We start from the raw sequence: 21,570 nt of genomic DNA, 5'->3' as shown, positions 1-21,570 counted from the left end.
AATCGCGAATTTGTGGGGTTCACTTATCGGACGTTTTGGATGCTATGCAAAGGTGCTTTCGTGCAAGATACTGTATTCCCGCTTTCTTTTATGGGTTACTCCACCCATGAGTTTCACGGAAAATTAACGACATTTTTTGTCGAGACTCGTTGATTGGGGGTTTTCGAGGTCGCTGAACACGAATATAGCGACGGCAACGCTCCTCGAGGTACCCGGTGCCCAGGGTTGGCAGTTTCAACGTCGTCTCCTGGAGTTTCACGGAAAATAACGACATATTTCGTCGAGACTCATTGATTGGGGATTTTTGAGGTCACTGAATACGAGTAAAGTGACGATAATGGCTTTCTAGGTACCTGGTGTCCACGGTAGACAGTATCAACATGGTCTCCTGGGATTATCTTAAGTATAGCACCATATCCATGCTCAGTGGCCCCATAAATCCGTGAGTAAAGTATTTCACTTAATTACTATTAAATTCCCACAAAACTCCAGAAGATGACGTTGATACTATTCACCCTGGGCACTAGGTACCTCAAGGAGCGTTGATGTCACGATATTCGTGTTCTGCGTCCGCAAAAACCCCCGAGTAGCAAAACTGGACTTATTTCCATAAATATTTAAAGAGTTCGTATTTATTGTCTTTTCGCTTAAAATTGGTTCAAAATTGGGTTATTTTTAACGAAAGAAAGAAGGTTATTCTTACAAAGCAAGCCAACGCCTAAGCTAATTCAACCAGGGTTACTTATCACTGTATGACTTTGTGCGTTAAATACATTATAGTTATTTTTAATGCATTATATTACGGAATGATATATATATATATATATATTTTTTTTTAATGATGCTGATGAAATTGTTACGTTAGTACAATCAAAATTGGCGCCATGCGTTGGCTATATATATATATATATATATATATATATATATATATATATATACAGGGTGAGTCATTTTAATCTTTAATCTCAATTATCTCGTTGGCAAAGCATGCCAGCGAAAAAAGTAAAAGTTTTAGGATTTTTCCCTGGCTATCTGATGATGACCTTGACAATGTCATTGAGCATGACCTTCAAGGTCATTTGAAGGTCAAGTCGATTTTTTCAAATAGAAACCCCTACTTTTGGCACCAGAAATGGAAAAAGCGGGAAATTTTACGTTCGAACATGTGATTTTGGAAACAAATCATCTTTTGTGCGGAAATTACCTTTGACATCAGCCGAACCCAGGATGCACCATCGAGGAGGTTGTCAAAAGGATTTAGCATCCCATTTTTTGTTTTATTTTTTTTTTGTATTTTTTTTTTATTTGTTTTTTTTTTGTTTTTTCCCTTTTTGTTATTTTTTTGGTATTTTTATGGAATGTTAACTGGAGTTAACCATTGATTAATTGTTCGAAATTACCGCCGTTTTGTTGGTGCAAAGATCAAGTCGAGCTCTGAATTGTCTTATGGTTTTAAGTAGAACATCTCGAGGGATTGCTGCACAAGCTGTACGAATGCGTTCGATCATATTATCTCGCGTTGTTGGCCGTTGAGCATAAACAACATTCTTAAGATATCCCCATAAGTAAAAATCGGGAGGGGTTAAATCAGGTGAACGAGGGGGCCAGGCAACTGGGCCACCTCGCCCAATCCACCTGCCATTGTAGCGGGTGTTTAAATAATCACGTACAATGCGTGCATAATGTGGTGGTGCTCCATCTAATTGGATCCACATTCTTAGCCTTGTGGCTAGGTCTACATTTTCTAGTAATTCAGGTAAAATGTCTCGAAGTAATCTCAAAAAGTTTACCCCATTCACGTTCTCTTCAAAGAAATAAGGACCAATCAAATAGCCATTGATGATTCCACACCAGACCATAACACTCCAGCGGTGTTGATTGTCTATGGGCCTGAACCAATGAGGATTTTCATCTGACCAATAATGGCAATTATGTCTATTCAATTCTCCAGTGTTTCTGAATGTTGATTCATCTGAAAAAAGAACGTGCCTAAAAAAGTCTTGATCTTGTTGAATCATTCGTATTGTCCATCGACAAAAACGTACTCGCAAAATCATATCATTTGGAGTTAACTGTTGTGTTAATGTTATGTGATAAGGATGATATCTTCTCGCTCTCAATATTCGGGATGCTGTTGATTGAGGTATACCTATTTCTCTTTCTATTTGTCGAGTACTTATGTGAGAATCAAGATGAATAATCGCTAGAATGGTAATAACACGAGGATCGTTTTCGTCGTATTCATGATGACGGCGTTGACGAACAAAAGCTCCATTTCGAGCTCTCTGAGTTAAGGTTTGAATAGTAACATTACTTGGGTGTCTCCTATTGGGATAGCGTTCAGCATAAAGTCTGGCAGCTGCTGCATAATTATTTCGACTTTCTCCCAAAATCATGATCATATCAACGATTTCGTTGGGACCATAATCAGCCATGATCAAAATCAAAATAATTTGTTACAGACCAGTAAACAGGGAAACAGATTTTTTTCAATAATAATTATCGATTTACAAGAAGTAAAAAACACGATTACTTTTCTGCACTAATTTGCTATCTACATAACTGTTAAGAGTAGTTCACTCTCAAAAATTGACACTAATACAAAATAATGGAATGACTTTGAACATTTTTGAAAACTGAAAAAATTACGAAAATTTTAGAAAATATTGAAAATTTCTGGAAATATTGAAAATTTTTTCATTTTTGAACGCATGTCACTCTCTTTTCATTTATGGGGCTAAAAGTAGGGGTTTCCATTTCAAAAAATCAACTTGACCTTGAAATGCCCTTAAAGATCCTGTTTAACGACAGGGTCAAGATGACCATTCGTCAGCCGGGGAGAAAACTGAAAACTTTTGTGGGTAACATTTTCTCCTTGAATGCATTCGAGTTCAGCTAACCAGTTGTACTGTTATCGGCATGACCAATGACCTTGACCATTGAATTCAAGGTCAAGGCAAGGTCATATTCAATCGTAAAATTTCCCGCTCTTTCCATTTCTGGTGCCAAAAGTAGGGGTTTCCATTTGAAAAAATCGACTTGACCTTCAAATTACCTTGAAGGTCACGCTCAATGACATTGTCAAGGTCATCATCAGATAGCCAGGGAAAAATCCTAAAACTTTTATCCGATACTTTTTTCGTTGGCATGCTTTGCCAACGAGATAATTGAGATTAAAGATTAAAATGACTCACCCTATATATATATATATATATATATATATATATATATATATATATATATATATACACACATATATATTTATGGGCGTGGTTTAATATACAAACGCGACGCGAAACTTATTATTCAAACGAACGCCTATATATGTAAACCGAATGTCTACTCGCTTCACTTCCGTGTGAGCCACAATAGTGTAAACTCGTAATTGTTGTACCTTTAATAAATCTTGTCATATTCTTTCTCCAAGTATACATTTAATTTGTTCAACCCTGCGTACTCTAACAACAGGTTATGGGCCCAGAACCGACGTCTGGTTGAACGAAAGAATTTTTTTTGCATTTGAATATCCGTTGGAGAACCGATACAAGACAGTATGACTTCCCGCAGTTACCCACTGAATTATATTCCCGTGGAGCGCCTCACCGGGCGAGAGAACTACCACTCGTGGTCCATAGCTATGCAGGCGTATCTTGAATTGGAAGAACTGTGGGATACGATAAAGGTACCAGATGAAGCAACAATTTCGACCGATACAAAGAAGATAAGTAAAGCTAGAGCGAAATTAATTTTGGCCGTTGACCCAATGATATATACAGGGTGGGCCATTTTAATCAAACCAGTCTAATAACTCCTAAATTAAGCCATGAACAGAAAAATTATTTAGATGAAAGTTGTCCAGGATCAAGGGGGACATCTTTTTGTTCAATTAGTTTTGACCTTGCACTCAAATTTCGAGGTCATTTGAAGGTCAAATTTCTTTTTAATTAGGAACCCCTATTTATGATAGCAGATTCGGAAAGAACAGGAAATTTTACGTCCGAAACGGTATTTCAAAATTTTTTTCATGACCTTCACAAGGTCATTTCAAGGTCAAATGTTAAGAAATACTGTAATTGCTATTTAATCGCATTTTCTGATAGAATAATCGTAGTTAATGTACTTTTATGATGAATATTCAAACCCAATGTGACAATGACCATGAAAATATTTACCTTGAAAACAAAATAATTCCCTAATTTCAGCGCTACCCAGGAACAACGACGTGGACGTATTAGGATTATGTTCCCTTTGGGGTGCTTTTTAACGTGAGTCCCCTTGCCTCTCACTGGGGTGCTTGTTTACTGTGAGTCCCCTTGCCTCTCACTAGGATGCTTAGTAGATAGGCTATAGGCATACCAGAACATAGGCATACTAAAACACCCCCTCTCCTCTCAGAGTGTTTTGGTACCCGATGAAAGAGGAGGGATCCCCTCTCTCTCTCCAAGATACTAGAACAACCTCTCTCCTCTCAGCGAAAGATTGCAGCCCTCCCAAAAGAGAGGGAAGCGCCTACATTTGCTTGGAAAAGCTCCTCCTTCTCTGATTTTCGAGAAACGTGTGAAAAGCGAAGGTGGTGGAAAGTGTGTAAATGCATCCTTATAAGATAGCAGTCAAAGCTAATAAATTTATCGGAGAAAAATAAATCCCGCTTTCTCACAGTTTAAACTGAAAGATAATAACAAGAATAATAAGCACATCTGCTCGCTCTCGTGAAGTGATGAACCCTCAAGGCTGTTTCCACGTTAAATTGTCACGAGCAGAGATAATTTTCACACACACTTGAAATTACTGTCGATTCTTAAAGAGATAATCTTACGCTCAATAGATCTCACAGGGGTATCTGTGCGGCAAACGCGCAGGTATACACATTTCCTCGACCGCGTGCTTACATACGGAGATAATCTTTTTCATAGCACAATAGATCTCATACGGGTATCTGTCGGACTTCTTGCCCGACTAGCGCGCAGGTATACATATTTTCCTGACCGCTTCCTAGCCTATGCGCAAGTATACACATCTGGCTGATTGCTTGCAGATTAGCAGATAGATTATCCGCCAAGTTAATATGTGCATGTGTGCGTTTCAAGAACTAGAATTTTGAATTTTCACACAGATAAGTCGGATACGTGCTGAAGACTCTCGCATGAAAATTTAAGATATGGACAGTCAACAATGATCGCTCTCTATCTCTCTCTCTCTCTCTCTCTCTCTCTCTCTCTCTCTCTCTCTCTCTCTCTCTCTCTCTCTCTCTCTCTCTCTCTCCAAGAAAGCGTAGGTGTGTACTCGAGTGATTGAGGGATGGTCAAATTTTGCTGAGAGGGAGGAGATTTTGAAAATTCCGGTGGAAGTGTCTAAGGGAGGTTCTATGAAAGAAAGTGGAAATTTTTCGCAAATCGAAGGACTTTTGGTAATTGAAGTGGAAAGGGAAGCTTCGCTGTCCACCCTATTTAAGGACCTGGTGCATGCTTCGTCAGTCAGTTCACTCTTCGTTTTCAAGTTCATTCTTCAATTCAAAGTGTGAGAAGATGGAAGGAATCAACGACAGCATGAAGGCAGCTTTTGAGAGGGTCAACGGCTATAGAACAATTGTCCATCTCTTTAATGTGGCGTGGCAGTTGATGTCCTGGACATCGAATGGAATTAATGATGATTCCATTTTGAGAAAGTATAAGTGTTATTTTTTTTACATTAGTTTAGATTTTATTTGTAACATTTTTTTAAATTTAATTATTTTTGTTATATTCTTCAGCTCTACCAGCCGAGTTAACGGCTGCGATGAAGCAGCTGAATGAGGGTGTGCTCACCTCACCAGAGTCGCACAACAGCAGCAACTTCCGTCGATTGGTGTGATGCAGCAGATGTTTAAAAGTATATCATCCTTATCAGAGATGCACCATCAGCAGCAGCTTCCACAGGAGCAAAACTCGCAGCAACAAGCAGCAGTCGCAGCAGAAGTCGCATCCGCAGCCAAAGCCGCAGCAAAAGCCACAACCGCAGCCAAAACCGCAGCCATAGCCAAAGCCAAAGCCAAAGCCAGAACCACAGCAGAAGCCAAAGCCGCAACCGCAGTCAGAACCTCGGCAGAAGCGAAAGCAGCAGTCGCAGCCAAAGCCGCAACAGAAGCCAAAGCAGCAGAAGCCAAAGCAGCAGAAGCCGCATCCGCAGCCAAAGTCGCAGCCACAGCACCAGCTAGGAAGCCACTCAGGGACCCTCGCTCTCTGCCGGCAGCCAAAAGTGATCGCCCTTCTACGTCTGCGAAAACCGAACGTTCGTCCTCATCAAGTGATCGCAATCGCTCGTCCTCATAAAGCGATCGCAATCGCTCGTCTTCGAAAAGCGATCGCAATCACTCGTCATCAAAAAGCGATCGCCATCACTCGTCATCAAAAAAAAAGCGATCGCCATCGGTCATCTTCGAGAAACGAGCGCCATCGCTCATCTTCGAGAAACAACCGCACTTCTGTACCAAGCGATCACCACACAAGTACAGCAAGCACGAGGGCTGATTGCCAAGCGTTGAATACATCTGTTTGCGCTGTTGAGCATTTACAGCCTCCTCTACGATCCGTAATAGCATCCAAGGGGATTAGGCTATCACAATCTTCAAGGGCGAGATCAAGCTCGCGTTCAGGATCAAGCTCGAGTACAGGCTCAAGCTCGAGTTCAGGCTCAAGCTCGAGTTCAGGCTCAAGCTCGAGTTCTGGCTCGAGCACCAGCTCGGGATCCAGGTCGGGATGTGGCTCTGACAAAAGTTCAAGAAACAGAAATCTGATGGTTAGTTATAAAAATAAATTTTAATTTTTTCAAAAAATAATAATACATATTTTTTCTTTAATTGCAGATGAAGCAGTCAATGGTATAGGTGGTAAAAGGATGACATTCACATCATCTCAAGAGAGCGAAAAATCAGGTAAGATAATTTTTTTTTCATTCATTTCATTTCATTTTTTATGATAATATATATATATTAATTTTTGTTTTTTTTTTGGTATGTTATTGCAGCAGAAAAGAAGGAACGGAGAAAACTTTCGTTGTCTTTAAAAAAGACTGATCTACCACCACCATCTCCGCGACAGCAGCCATCACCACAGCCTCTCTATCATGCAGATCAGCCGATGCCACTTCAGCATCAAGCAGATCAACCGATGCCACTTCAGCATCAACAAGAACAGCAAATGCCACTACAGCAACGAGCACGACCGCGTATATTGCAAGACGAAATGCTCAACGATCCGCTTATCGTGTTCGATAAGAAAGCAAATATGCGAAAAATCTGAATGATATTTTTCAATAAATTTGTTGTAATAAATTTTTTATATGATAAATGTAAAAAAATAAAAATAAATAAACATAATTTTCCACTAATATTTTGTGTTTCCTGCTTGATTAAACATTATTCCTTTTAGAAATGTATATTATAACGCATGTTTACTGTCGTTGATCGCGCGTTACAACCAGGGCCAGAAGGGTCCTGTTTATTATAATTAGAAACGTCGGACATGCAGAAGGCATGGCTCAGCCGACTCACGCGGGCACGGATTTACCTATGCTATTTGACACATTGTCCCGTCTTGTCAGCAGCGTGCGAGTAGGTGGCAACAACGTACGTTGCCGAATATATATAAGGTTAATAAGGGAATAAAACATAAAACATTCATTTATTAAAATCATTTTTTATTTAGTTAAGCTGATTTCCAGTATAAGCAAATACATTTTGAATTTTGATTATCCACCGTATCTAAACTAAATCGATCATCTAAATAATCGAGTAGCCAGGTTCGTATTGCAATGACGTTTCGAGCAGCACACATAGGCACTCTTCTAATGCAGAGATCGTGATTAAAGCAGACGAACTGCTTATCATATATTATTTTTTCAAACGATGGACAGCCAAAATTTTCGACGTTTGTGATTGATCTGAAAAAATAAATAGAAGAATGTGTGAGGGATTTTTTTTAATGTGAAAGTTTAAATAAATTTATTATATTTGCAACTTACAAATCGGGCAATAAATTTTTTATCCATTCTGCTTTCTGCTTTCCTTTGACGAATAATTTTGTGACTCCTTGCGTACATATTTCTAAAATTTTATGAAGACGGTGATATGGAATATCTCCAGAATCCCATTCTATGCCGTGATGGCTCTTTTCAATCCAGTGAGTCATACATTTTTCTTCCTCTGTTAGTTCATCCCATGGTAATGGAGGTTTAAAGAGATACGCAGTCGGTAAAGAAGTTTTACTCAAATTGAGAAAACTGATTTCCTTGAAAATAAAAGTATCGACGGCAATTCTTTGAAAACCTTGAATGTCACAGAGATAAACTTTTTCTTCTTCTTGACATTGCATATTGTATTTCTAAATAATACATTATATTCACTTGAACTTCTATCAATCACGCTAGTCATCTTGCTATTCAGTAAGAAATAATCTGAGCTAGACTCTTACTCTCTGTTTATATAATACATAACTCCGCCTCTGGCTTATCTAGGATTTAAAAAGTCGATTTTGGATTGGATGAAAAGAAAGAAAATGCATCCCCTCTCAAGAAAATCTTCGTTCTTATCTTATCTATGAGCTCTTCGTCCACACCATTGGTCTTTCCCGAGAAAATGTTTCTCTTAATCTTATCTACTAGCTCTTCGACTCTACCATTGGTCCTTTGCGAGAATACCTTCTCTCCCTATTTAAGAGCGGGAGCATCTTCCTTGAACGATCACAGTTCGTCAGTTGCGTTTCCTTGATGTAAACTGATAGTTTTGTGCAAGTTCACGAATACTATTCTAGTCATATTTCAGTAAAAAGTAAAGATGAATTCGATGGATTTTTTTGAACGTCTTGTTGGCTTACTTCGTGACACCATACAAAGTAAAAATGATATGAGCGATGAAGATATTTATCATTGGCTGGACGTGTGTAATTCTACGATAAAGGAATTGAACGATAAAATTGATAAAGCGAATTTAATGCGAGGAGAAAAACAAAAGTGTCAAACTTGTTTAACACATTTGTCGTGCATACAAGTTGAATTCGAACAACACCTTCGGTGTGGAGGTAGTTTACAAGCGGGGGAAGAAACTGAAGCTAGAGTAGAGTGGCGAGATGTGCAGTCAGCTTTTCAGAATAGAATTAGAAGTGGTGTGGTAGTGAATATAAAACATGTTGATATTCTAAGTTTTTTAAACGATGCACAAAAGCTCTTTAATGATAAGGTAAAGAGCTGCTTAGATGAGTATAATGCAGTGAAAGTTAAATCTGACTTCATCGCCGAATTTTCTATGCAGAAAAGTGGAGAGGAAACAACGGACATTAAATATTTTACTAGTGATAGTGCGACGATATATTTGTCAACAAATTTAGAGGAATGGTTTAAAGACAATATCAAAGAGCCTATTCTTGCACCGTTAGAAGAATTTCAAGAAAAGGACTCAGGCTGGACTCTTAAAAGTATCATAAGTTTGTGTATAAACATGAAAAAATATTCTCCAATTAAAGGGTCTTCTTACATTCCTCTTCCAAAGTATATAAAACGCAAAAAAGCGTGCGTCAATGTTCGAAATTATGACAATCAATGTTTCAAGTATGCTATACTTTCAGCAATATATCCTAGTGTCAGTAACGCCCATCGAGTTGCTCAATATCGTGTGCATGAAGACAAGTTAAACTTTAGTGATATAGAATTTCCATTAAAGCTAAAAAATATTGTAAAATTTGAAAAACTTAATGATATTTCAGTAAATGTATACATGCTGAAGCAATATGGTACGAAATTCGAAGTATCACCTTATCATGTTACATCTGAGAAGAAGGATCAACATGTAAATTTGCTCTTGATTCAAGATTTTTACATAAACGAATATGAAGAAAATAATCGTGATGATGATGGAAGCTTACCTAAATACCACTACGTTTGGATTAAAAATATGTCCCGGTTTTTGTGTTCTCAATTATCTAAATCTCATATAAAATCTCACCATTGTGAAAGGTGTTTACAAGTATTTTACAATGAAGAAAGATTGGAATCTCACGAAAATAACTGTAAAAATTTGAATAGTTGCCGGATAAATCTGCCTGACTCTAAGAATAACATTCTTAAATTTGAAGATTATAGTAAGAGTGAAAAAGTGACTTTTGTTATTTATGCAGATTTTGAATGTATGTTAAAGCATACTGGAAATGAAAATGCTTTTCAACTGCATGAAGCGTACAGCATAGCTACTATATAAAATGGAGCTATGATGATGGATTATCTAGCTATAAATCATACAGACAAGAAAATAGATATGAAAAGACACCTGCAGAATGGTTTGTTCAAGAGCTGAAATCAATCGGGGAGCAGATTGATCTACTCTACAAAATTCCTAAACCATTAAAACTTACAGACTTGGAAGAATTATCTTTTCGAAGGGCAACGATATGTCATATATGTCGAAAACCAATCCATGGTGATGAACTTGCAGTACGAGATCATTGTCATCTTACGGGACGGTATGTTGTCACTTTAATTACTTTGAAAAATTGAATTTACTAAATTTTTTAGCCTAATTTTTTTTTCTTCAGTTTCAGAGGTGCAGCTCATAATTCATGTAATTTGAATTATAAGAATTCGAGATTTGTGCCAGTTATTTTTCATAACCTCAATTATGACACACACTTCATTTTGAATGAAATCGCTACTTCTACATTGATGAAAGGACGAGTTTCTCTGATACCTCATAATAAGGAAAAATATATTTTATTTACAAAGTACATTGATGAATTGGACATCAGTTTTAGATTTATAGATTCATGGCGTTTTTTACCATCATCATTGGAGAAACTTGCATCATATCTAGAGAACGTGCCGATAGCAGTAAATGAGTTTCGATCTGATGGCTTCACGGATGAAGAAATCAATCTTCTTAGACGCAAAGGCATATTTCCATATGATTTTGTTAATGAATTAGATAAACTAATGGCAACAAAACTGCCAGAAAAAAATGAATTTTACAACAAATTAACAGATTCACATATTACTGAGAAAGATTACAATCATGCTGTTCAAGTCTGGAATATATTTAATATAAAAACTTTAGGCGAATATTCTGATCTATACTTGAAAACGGATGTTTTATTATTGGCTGATGTTTTTGAAAGTTTTCGGGAGACATCTCTTAGAGTATATGATTTATGCCCTGCACATTTTTATACGACTCCTGGGCTAACATTTTCAGCAGCTCTTAAAATGACAAAGGTGCAATTGGAGCTTCTTACAGATATTGACATGCTGATGTTTATTGAAGCAGGGATTCGAGGTGGAATAAGTCAATGTTGTAATCGGTATGCCAAGGCAAACAATCCATATATGGGACCTTCATATGATAAGGAACAGAAAACAAAGACTCTCTTATATTTTGATATAAATAATCTTTATGGATGGGCAATGGTACAACCTTTGCCAGTTGGAAAATTTAAATGGATAGAATATGAGACAAATACATATTTTTTCAATACACCACCAGATTCTGACATAGGCTATTTTGCTGAAGTTGACTTAGAGTATCCTGAAGAAGTACACGATGATCATCGAGATCTCCCTTTTTGCGCAGAGCATCGTACACCACCTGGCTCTAAACAGAAGAAACTTCTAACTACTTTGAATGATAAGACAAGGTATGTAATTCATTATCGAGCACTGAAACAGGCGTTAGATAATGGACTTCGACTGAAAAAGGTGCATAGAATTTTGAGTTTTGAGCAGAAGACCTGGCTCAAACCATATGTCGAACTAAATACAGAGAAAAGAAAGCAGTCCAAGAATGAATTTGAAAAACTGTTTTATAAATTATTAATTAATGCTGTCTATGGAAAGTGTATCGAGAGAGAGCAATCTCGCGTTGATGTGCGTTTAATGAATAAATTTACAGGTCGATATGGAGCAGAAGCACGTATAGCTCAACCAAATTTTCATAGTTGTGCAATCTTTGATGAAAATTCAGTTGCTATTCAGCTAAAGAAGACAAGTATAACAATCAAGAAACCAATTTATGTTGGTCTCTGTATTCTCGATTTGTCAAAAACATTAGTATATGATTTTCATTATTCATATATAAAACAACGAGTAGGAGAAAAATGTAAACTTCTTTATACATATACAGATAGTTTAATATACGAAGTTGCCGACATTGATATGTATCAAATAATGAAAGAAGATATACACAAGTTTGATACTTCTGATTATGATGAGAATAATCAGTTTGAAATTCCGCGTGTTAATAAAAAAGTTCCTGGATTGATGAAAGACGAATGCTGTGGCAAGATTATGACAGAGTTCGTAGGTTTAAGAAGCAAAATGTATAGTATTTTGATTGATGGAGCTGAGACAGTGAAAAAAGCCAAAGGGATAAAATCCAATGTAGTAAAGAAATCAATCACATTCGAAGATTATCGAAAATGTCTTCAAGATCTTGTTATTATAAAACATGAGCAGTGCAATATTCGTTCAAAATTACACATAGTCCATACTGAAAAACAAGAAAAAATTGCTCTAAGTCCTCACGATGATAAAAGATACTTATTACCTCATAGTACAGATACTTTGCCCTGGGGTCATTACAGAGTTATGGAAGAACAGATGGCGCAAGCTGCAATGCATGTAGAGGGGGAAGCGGAGGAGAGGGGATACATTGCAGCTAATGGCAATGAAGCAGAAGAAAAAAGAGAGGGAGAAAATGAGAAGGAGGATGAGGTAACCATTGGCAATGATGCAGAAGAAAAAAGATAGGGAGAAAGTCGGAGGGGGGATGAGGGTGAACAAATCAGGATTGAATACGATGTGCCTGAGGAGTTCATGCACGAATGGGATTCATCATTAGATAAGATAAGATTAGAATCAGAAGAGAGAAGGGATATCTTACTAGAGGCAATGGAAAGGGCAGGAATTGTGGTGGGAAATGGGCTATATGAACGCACGGACAACAACGAGGAGCACATTCGAGAAATCGAAGCGAACAACGAACTTTCTACAAAGAAACCAAGGCTCACCTAACTTCATAATAAGTAAGTTATATTTCATAGTTCTCCCTCATTACTTGTCTTTAATACAATTTTCTCTAACATAAATTTTTATTTTTGCTTTTTTCAGAATGGATCTATCTGCACTCAACAAGATTGCTGAGCGAGAGTTCTTGCCAAAGAAAAGAGCAACAGACATGGAAAAAGATCATCAGTATATGGTGACAGCACTGAAAGAGGGCAAGACAAGGTTCGGTACGAAGATTGTTGCTGAACTTGATGACAGCTTTCAAGTTTTTTTGCCAGAGAAGATTTCATCGGCTATTCTGAAAGATGAAGCGTTTTTCCATTCACTCTGCAACAGTGCAAATAAACTTTGTTTCTCTTTGAAAACTAACAACAATACTCTTAGAAGTGAAATTCTCCGCAGTCATCCGATAGATCTCACACCTCACGATTCCATAGGCAGTCTCCTTGGCTTTGCTCCTCGCACTCTCGAAGAGAACATTCAACACAGCTCTGATTTACCAGTGAAAATATTGAGAATCAATGCACTCAGAGTTGAGTGCAATATTACTGGAGGTGCTTATATCAATAATAAGAAAGTTCATACAATCCATGAGTTCTTTCCCAGAGTGCCTCCGGGATATAAAATCATAGAAGTTCCGTCACACGTCATATATTTACCGGTCAGTGTCAAGTGCATAGATCATCTACAAATTCAAATTGTCGATCAGGATGGAAATTTGGTAAATTTTCGAGGAGAGGAAATCACTATTAGACTTCACATCAAATCTGTATAATGGGCATCGTTTACAATTCTGGATCATATATAAATCAGTCATCATGGCAACCAGTCATCGGTCGACCGAAGAAACTCAAACCGTTAACACGCAAGAGCATTCAGTTTCTGAAAAGTCTAGGACTAAAAGTTCGTGGAAAAAATTCACGTGTATAATTCTTTGCTGCTTCCAGAAAAATGGACGAAATTCTAAGCATTCGATCAAGTGTCGTATTCGATGAGTCTATTGCTCATTACGAAGTACACGCACATCAACCATACTCATCATTAAGCTTTGACAACAGCGATGAAATTCGTATTTCTATCCAACATCAAGATCTATGTCTCTTACCATCTCGCAGCTCTATCCATATATGTGGAAAATTGCAAGTAAAAGGTAGACCAGCAGCACTTGCTAAAACTAAATTTGTCAACAATGGCATTTGTCATCTGTTTGATGAAATTCGTTATGAGATTAATGCTGTGGAGATAGATAAAAGTAAAAATGTTGGTCTGAGCAGTGTTATGAAAGGATTGATTTCATTTAACATAAATCAGAATGATATGCTGGAGAATGCGGGCTGGCTTGGTATTCAAGACGATATCAAATCGGTCGTAGATGACAAAGGAAATTTTGACGTTGCGATTCCACTGAGTATGATCTTGGGTTTTGCAGAAGACTATAAAAAGATAATAGTTAATATGAAGCATGAGCTCATTCTCACAAGATCGAGAAGCGACTTGAATATAATAATCCAGGAAGGCGCTGTAGCATCTGGTGTAACTACTTATGAAGATTACGAAGTAAAAGTATCAAAGATAGAGTGGTTGATGCCATATGTTGTTGCATCTGATAAACAAAAAATCCAGCTATTGAATTTCATTGGTAAAGATAATCCTATCTCCATGTGTTTCCGTTCTTGGGAGTTATTTGAATATCCTCTTGTCCCAAGCACTACTAAACACGTCTGGACAGTGAAAACATCAAATCAATTGGAAAAACCTCGTTTTGTGATTCTTGGACTGCAAACAAAGAGAAAATCAATGAGAACTGCAAATGCCAGTCGATTTGACCATTGTGAGTTGAGTAATGTGAAACTTTTCTTGAATTCACAATATTATCCATACAACAATATGAATCTCGACATAGCTAAAAATCAGTTTGCCATTCTCTATGATATGTACGCTAATTTTCAAAAATCCTACTATGGAAGAGATCCGCAACCGCTGCTGACAAAGTCTTCGTTTCTCAACTTTGCACCACTCGTAGTTATTGACTGTTCACGACAAAACGAATCTCTCAAGAGCGCTCCTGTCGATGTACGTCTGGAGTTTGAGGCTATAAAAGATTTTCCTACTAACACTTCAGCCTACTGTCTGATCTTACACGATCGCATCGTTCAGTACAATCCTATTAGTGGAGATGTCAAGAAGCTCGTCTAAGCTGCATCGGAAAATGGAGTATGCAGTAGACATGACTGGTTTCAAGCAAACCGAAGAAGATTATATTCTAAAGGAATTAGCAATCATATCTCTCAAGGAAAATAGTGCAGATCCTATTGTTCTAACATTGAAAAATCCCTTCTCATGGAAAAAACTCTCAGACAAAATGCAAAGGGAAAACAAATGGCTCAAACATAATTATCATGGCATCAGGTGGAAAACGGATGGACATGACTACTCTCAAATCGGAAACTTGCTTCGTGACGCTTTACAAGATGCATCAAAAATTGTTGTCATGGGTGCATTAAAACAGAAATGGCTTCAACGATTCAAATTTCCTGTTCACAATATTGAACAGTATGGCTATCCGTCAAAACCATCTTTTAAGTTCGTCACAGTATGCATAAATCATAATCCAAGCTATAAGACGACCTGTGCATTGCACAACGTCAAACTCATGAAATTGTTCTATCAGCATAAACTGTAAAGTAAAATAAAAAAAAAATAAAAAAAAAATTTAAAAAAGTAGAGAACGTTATAGGCATTCCAAATCATAATAGAGAGAGAGAGGAAAAATTATCCCCACTCTCTCATCAGGTACTAAAACACTCTGAGAGGAGAAAGGGTGTTTTAGTATCTTGGAGAGGGAGGGGATCCCTCCTCTTTCATCGGGTACCAAAACACTCTGAGAGGAGAGGGGGTGTTTTAGTATGCCTATGTTCTGGTATGCCTATAGCCTATCTACTATGCTTGTTTAACATTCGTTAACAAATTTTTAGTGGTCAAAAGTAAATTTTGAAATAAACATGATAATTTTAAATATCTGAGTTCTTAATGGGAGTGGGAAATGGAACGTTAAAAATCAATGTTGTCAATTCATTCACGGTCGAAGCAGAGTCAAGTAAAAGTTTAACGTTTCAAAAGCGTAAAAAATGGTTAAACAATAAAGGTAGGATGTTAAAAAATACATTATTTAAGATAAAATATTAAACAACATTTTGCTTTTGTAATATTAAAAAAAAAACTTAATAATTGTATTTGCCAAAGTGCATCACTTCCAGTTTAGATGTTTTTTTTTTAAGTTGAATTTCTTTAATCTAATATGAATTGTAACGATTGTTCTCAAGCTGTCTTCAATTTAAATCACAATGTCTTAACGTAAGAAAATAAGTTACAAATTTGATTTAAAAATTATTTTTTTTTTTTTTACATGGCATTTGGAACTGGAACTGTTACAATGCCGCTACCCTAAGCGGGTCTTGGGCGTTGTCGTCCAGATCGGACGGGTGGGTGCCTATCACCACTACACAGCGCGTCCTTAGGTTGCGGATAGAGGAATAGCCCCTGAGAAAGAGGTTAGCTGCGAATAAATTGAATAAGCAGCCGCGGACAGCCGATAGGAACAGGCTTGGGTGTGATGAGCCCACACTGTCGAACGCATTCATCTAGAAACACTACGCAAGCACCACAACAACAAAAACACTTCACATTATCTCTTATCTCTCAATCTATCTCTTTCATCACACATTACAAAAATGGGCCAAAATCCTGCTGCCGAGGAGGATGCGGGAGCGATGACAACTGCCCCGAAAGGGGATGTGTAGAATGATTCGTCACCTGGTCTTACGCGGTAACGATGCCAGCGAAGGCGCGCTGCCTTGCAGGGGGGCGTTAGGATGCGAGAATGAAACCGTAGTGTGTCTGACGACGAATTGACACTGTCCTCGTCAAAGTCGGAAAGCTCTCATACTTAGTTCTAGAGAGGTATGGGGGTTATCACCTATAGAACGGTGGACTCACCTGCGATCGGAACAGGATCCGAAGCGCGCGGGTTTAACATAATATCATGGCTCAAAAAAATCAAATCCGAACCAAAAGGGACTTAAGGGTCGGAACTTGGAATGTTCGCAGTCTATACAGAGCAGGTGCGTTTAAAGAACTCGTAAAGGAAGCTGATAGGTACAATCTGGATTTGGTAGCAATACAGGAATCGCGGTGGCCAGATGGCGGAGTACTAGCATCGGGTAACTTCACGTACCTGTATGGGGCCGGGAGTGGGGGATCTCTAGGCACCGGATTTCTCGTAAGCAAAAGCATCATACATTCGGTTAAAAGTTTCAAATCCGTCAATGATAGGCTCTCGTACATCATTATCGAAGGTGAATGGTATAGATATGTATTTATTAATGTACACTGTCCTACGGAGGACAAAGAAGAAGAAGCTAAGGATCTCTATTACGAAACTTTAGAGCAGGTAATCGACCAGTTCGCGTCTTACGACACAAGAATAGTATTAGGCGATTTCAATGCTAAAATAGGTAGGGAGGAAATGTTTAGGCCTACTATAGGTAAGGAAAGCCTGCACGAAGCCAACAATGATAACGGTATTAGGGTCATAAATTTCGCGGCGGCAAAAGATCTTATAATCAAAACTACGTGTTTTAAGCACAAGAACATACACAAGGCAACGTGGACATCGCCGGACGGGGCCACACAGAACCAAATTGATCATTTCCTCATTGAAAAAAGACGTCATACTAATGTTCTTGACGTAAGGGCTTACAGAGGGGCAGATAGCGACTCGGACCACTTCCTAGTAGTAGCCAAATTAAGAGCTAGACTAGTAGCGAATCAAAATAGTAAGCGAGCAAACAAGGTAGAAAGCTTCGATATTGAGAAACTACGAGATAGAACAGAGCGAATTAGGTACCAGATAGAAATTAATAACAGGTTTCAGGCACTTGAAGCAAACACATCGCCGGAGGGGAATGACGAACCGAATAGCTTATGGGGGGACATCGAAAAAACGATAAAAGAGGCCGCGAACAAAGTACTGGGTAAAAAGAAAAAGCCAAAGAGCAAACCATGGTTTGACGAAGAGTGCGAACTCTGGTTTGAAGGGCGCAAAAAGGCTAAATTAGATAGCTTACAAAATAGAAGCGATAGGACCGTAAAAGAGTATTCTAACGTAAGGAAACGGACGAGCGCGATCTACAGAAATAAGAAACGGGAGTATCAAAAGAATCTTATTAGGAGAATAGAAACTAACAGTAAGGAAAATAACCCCCGCGAAATGTACAGAGGGATTAACGCCATCAGAAAGGGTTTTAGGAGTAGAGCGCAATTGATGAAGGACGAAAACGGGGACCTCGTAACAAATGACAACGAATTACTGTCGCTGTGGAAAAATTATTTCGATAAATTATTAAACGTGCACGAAAATAGCGAAGAATTAGGGGACGAAATTCACACTGCTGAACCCCACGTGGAGGAACCGAGCTACCAAGAAGTAGAGGCCGCGATTAAAAAACTAAAAAACAACAAAGCCGCAGGAAATGACTCTATACCAGCTGAGTTACTCAAATATGGGGGCGTCGAGCTCACTTTCAAAATCTATAAACTAGTATGTGCCATCTGGAAAAATGAAACAATACCCGAAAATTGGAAGGAATCTATCATTATACCGATTTTTAAAAAGGGGGATAAGACAGACTGCAATAACTATAGGGGTATTTCACTTTTAGCAACGCGCTACAAAGTTCTGTCAAACGTAATACAAGCTAGACTCACTCCATTCGCGGAAGATATAGTAGGAGATTATCAGTGCGGATTTCGGCGCAACAGATCGACGAGCGATCAAATGTTTACCATAAGACAGTTGTTAGAGAAAAAGTGGGAATTTTGCGAAACCATACACCAACTATTTATAGATTTTAAAAAAGCGTACGACTCTATTAAGCGAAGCAAAATGTATCAAATTCTAGTACTTTTCGGTGTACCGAAAAAACTCGTGAGATTAATTCAAATATGTCTGAACGGAAGCACGGGAAAGGTCCGAGTAGGCGGTAATGTATCAGAACCCTTCATGATACGCGATGGTTTAAAACAAGGGGATGGGCTCTCTACGGTGCTGTTCAACTTAACGTTAGAGTATGCCGTTAGAAAAATGCAGGTTAGCCAGATGGGCGCAACGCTTAATGGAACAACGCAGATACTAGGCTACGCAGATGATTTGGATATACTGGGGGATTGTAGGGAAACGGTAGCAAGAAACGCGGAAATCCTCATAAAAGCGGTGGAGTATACAGGGTTAGAAGTGAGTGAATCAAAAACAAAGTACATGATTGTGGATAAGCTAGGGATCTGCAGAGGGGAGGAAGATCTCAGAGTTGGGAATTTTACTTTTGAAAAGGTTAGCGAATTCAGGTATCTGGGTACGACCATAAATGATAGAAACGAGATTAATGTCGAAATAAATAAGAGACTCCATTCGGGTAATGCTTGCTTCTACGCCGTGAGTAATTTACTTAAGTCGAGGCTGTTGTCTAAAAACGTTAAAATAAGAATATACAGGACAATAATACTGCCGGTGGTTCTGTACGGGTGCGAAACGTGGGCCCTCACTAAGCAGGCGGACAACCGTTTTAGGGTATTTGAAAATAAAGTCTTGCGAGTTCCAAATGCCATGTAAAAAAAAAAAAAAAAAATTTGGAACTGGAAAGTTCATCGCCTCATCTACGCAAGCCTTCCACGCTGCCCTATCTTGTGTCAACCCCACCCAAGATGCACCTCTCCGATCGACACCCACCCGTCCTATTTCTACTAGATCCGCTTTTACGTTGTTTTCCCATCTCCGTCTAGGTCTACCTAGAGGTCGCGTTACCATCGGCCTGCCCTTCATAACACGCGCTGCCGTACGGTCGTCTCCCATTCTCGCTACGTGCCCTGCCCATCCCAATCGGCGCGATTTTATTATTCTGTTAATATTTGGTGACGCGTACAGATTGTGTAACTCATCATTGTGTAGTCTCCTCCATTCCCCGGTTTCCTCATCTTTCTGCGGCCCGTATATTTTTCGCAAGACTTTATTTTCAAATAGCCTTAAACGGTTGTCCGCCTGCTTAGTGAGAGCCCACGTTTCGCACCCGTACAGAACCACCGGCAGTATTATTGTACTGTATATTCTTATTTTAACGTTTTTAGACAACAGCCTCGACTTAAGTAAATTACTCACGGCGTAGAAGCAAGCATTACCCGAATGGAGTCTCTTATTTATTTCGACATTAATCTCGTTTCTATCATTTATGGTCGTACCCAGATACCTGAATTCGCTAACCTTTTCAAAAGTAAAATTCCCAACTCTGAGATCTTCCTCCCCTCTGCAGATCCCTAGCTTATCCACAATCATGTACTTTGTTTTTGATTCACTCACTTCTAACCCTGTATACTCCACCGCTTTTATGAGGATTTCCGCGTTTCTTGCTACCGTTTCCCTACAATCCCCCAGTATATCCAAATCATCTGCGTAGCCTAGTATCTGCGTTGTTCCATTAAGCGTTGCGCCCAGCTGGCTAACCTGCATTTTTCTAACGGCATACTCTAACGTTAAGTTGAACAGCACCGTAGAGAGCCCATCCCCTTGTTTTAAACCATCGCGTATCATGAAGGTTTCTGATACATTACCGCCTACTCGGACCTTTCCCGTGCTTCCGTTCAGACATATTTGAATTAATCTCACGAGTTTTTTCGGTACACCGAAAAGTACTAGAATTTGATACATTTTGCTTCGCTTAATAGAGTCGTACGCTTTTTTAAAATCTATAAATAGTTGGTGTATGGTTTCGCAAAATTCCCACTTTTTCTCTAACAACTGTCTTATGGTAAACATTTGATCGCTCGTCGATCTGTTGCGCCGAAATCCGCACTGATAATCTCCTACTATATCTTCCGCGAATGGAGTGAGTCTAGCTTGTATTACGTTTGACAGAACTTTGTAGCGCGTTGCTAAAAGTGAAATACCCCTATAGTTATTGCAGTCTGTCTTATCCCCCTTTTTAAAAATCGGTATAATGATAGATTCCTTCCAATTTTCGGGTATTGTTTCATTTTTCCAGATGGCACATACTAGTTTATAGATTTTGAAAGTGAGCTCGACGCCCCCATATTTGAGTAACTCAGCTGGTATAGAGTCATTTCCCGCGGCTTTGTTGTTTTTTAGTTTTTTAATCGCGGCCTCTACTTCTTGGTAGCTCGGTTCCTCCACGTGGGGTTCAGCAGTGTGAATTTCGTCCCCTAATTCTTCGCTATTTTCGTGCACGTTTAATAATTTATCGAAATAGTTTTTCCACAGCGACAGTAATTCGTTGTCATTTGTTACGAGGTCCCCGTTTTCGTCCTTCATCAATTGCGCTCTACTCCTAAAACCCTTTCTGATGGCGTTAATCCCTCTGTACATTTCGCGGGGGTTATTTTCCTTACTGTTAGTTTCTAATCTCCTAATAAGATTCTTTTGATACTCCCGCTTCTTATTTCTGTAGATCGCGCTCGTCTGTTTTCTTACGTTAGAATACTCTT

The 21,570-nt window shown here is 38.6% G+C and overlaps 2 protein-coding genes across 2 annotated transcripts; one reads left to right on the top strand and one right to left on the bottom strand.

Annotated features, from left to right (window-relative positions):
- The first annotated feature begins 6,796 nt into the window (after positions 1 to 6,796).
- On the top strand, positions 6,797 to 7,277 carry LOC116415786 (putative bifunctional UDP-N-acetylglucosamine transferase and deubiquitinase ALG13). Its single transcript, XM_031921002.1, has 2 exons — positions 6,797 to 6,910; positions 7,003 to 7,277. The coding sequence occupies exons 1-2, from the start codon at positions 6,874 to 6,876 to the stop codon at positions 7,275 to 7,277; spliced, it is 312 nt and encodes a 103-aa protein (XP_031776862.1). The 5' UTR covers positions 6,797 to 6,873.
- A 380-nt stretch (positions 7,278 to 7,657) lies between these two features.
- On the bottom strand, positions 7,658 to 9,704 carry LOC116415807. Its single transcript, XM_031921084.1, has 2 exons — positions 7,999 to 9,704; positions 7,658 to 7,917 (listed from the first exon to the last, which is right to left on the bottom strand). The coding sequence occupies exons 1-2, from the start codon at positions 8,346 to 8,348 to the stop codon at positions 7,683 to 7,685; spliced, it is 585 nt and encodes a 194-aa protein (XP_031776944.1). The 5' UTR covers positions 8,349 to 9,704; the 3' UTR covers positions 7,658 to 7,682.
- Between the last annotated feature and the right edge of the window lie 11,866 nt (positions 9,705 to 21,570).

The sequence above is a fragment of the Nasonia vitripennis genome, chromosome 1 (genome assembly GCF_009193385.2).
Source record: "Nasonia vitripennis strain AsymCx chromosome 1, Nvit_psr_1.1, whole genome shotgun sequence".
NCBI lineage: Eukaryota > Metazoa > Arthropoda > Insecta > Hymenoptera > Pteromalidae > Nasonia > Nasonia vitripennis.
Note: the sequence above shows the minus strand (reverse complement) of the source record. Positions and strands in the feature narration are given on the sequence as shown.

Excerpts from the sequence above, each read along its gene's own strand:
- LOC116415807 (XM_031921084.1), bottom strand. The coding sequence starts at position 8,348 with ATGCAATGTCAAGAAGAAGAAAAAGTTTATCTCTGTGACATTCAAGGT. Across the intron at positions 7,918-7,998 it reads AAAAATTTATTGCCCGATTT|ATCAATCACAAACGTCGAAA; the intron begins GTAAGTTGCAAA and ends TTATTTTTTCAG.
- LOC116415786 (XM_031921002.1), top strand. The coding sequence starts at position 6,874 with ATGACATTCACATCATCTCAAGAGAGCGAAAAATCAG. Across the intron at positions 6,911-7,002 it reads TCAAGAGAGCGAAAAATCAG|CAGAAAAGAAGGAACGGAGA; the intron begins GTAAGATAATTT and ends ATGTTATTGCAG.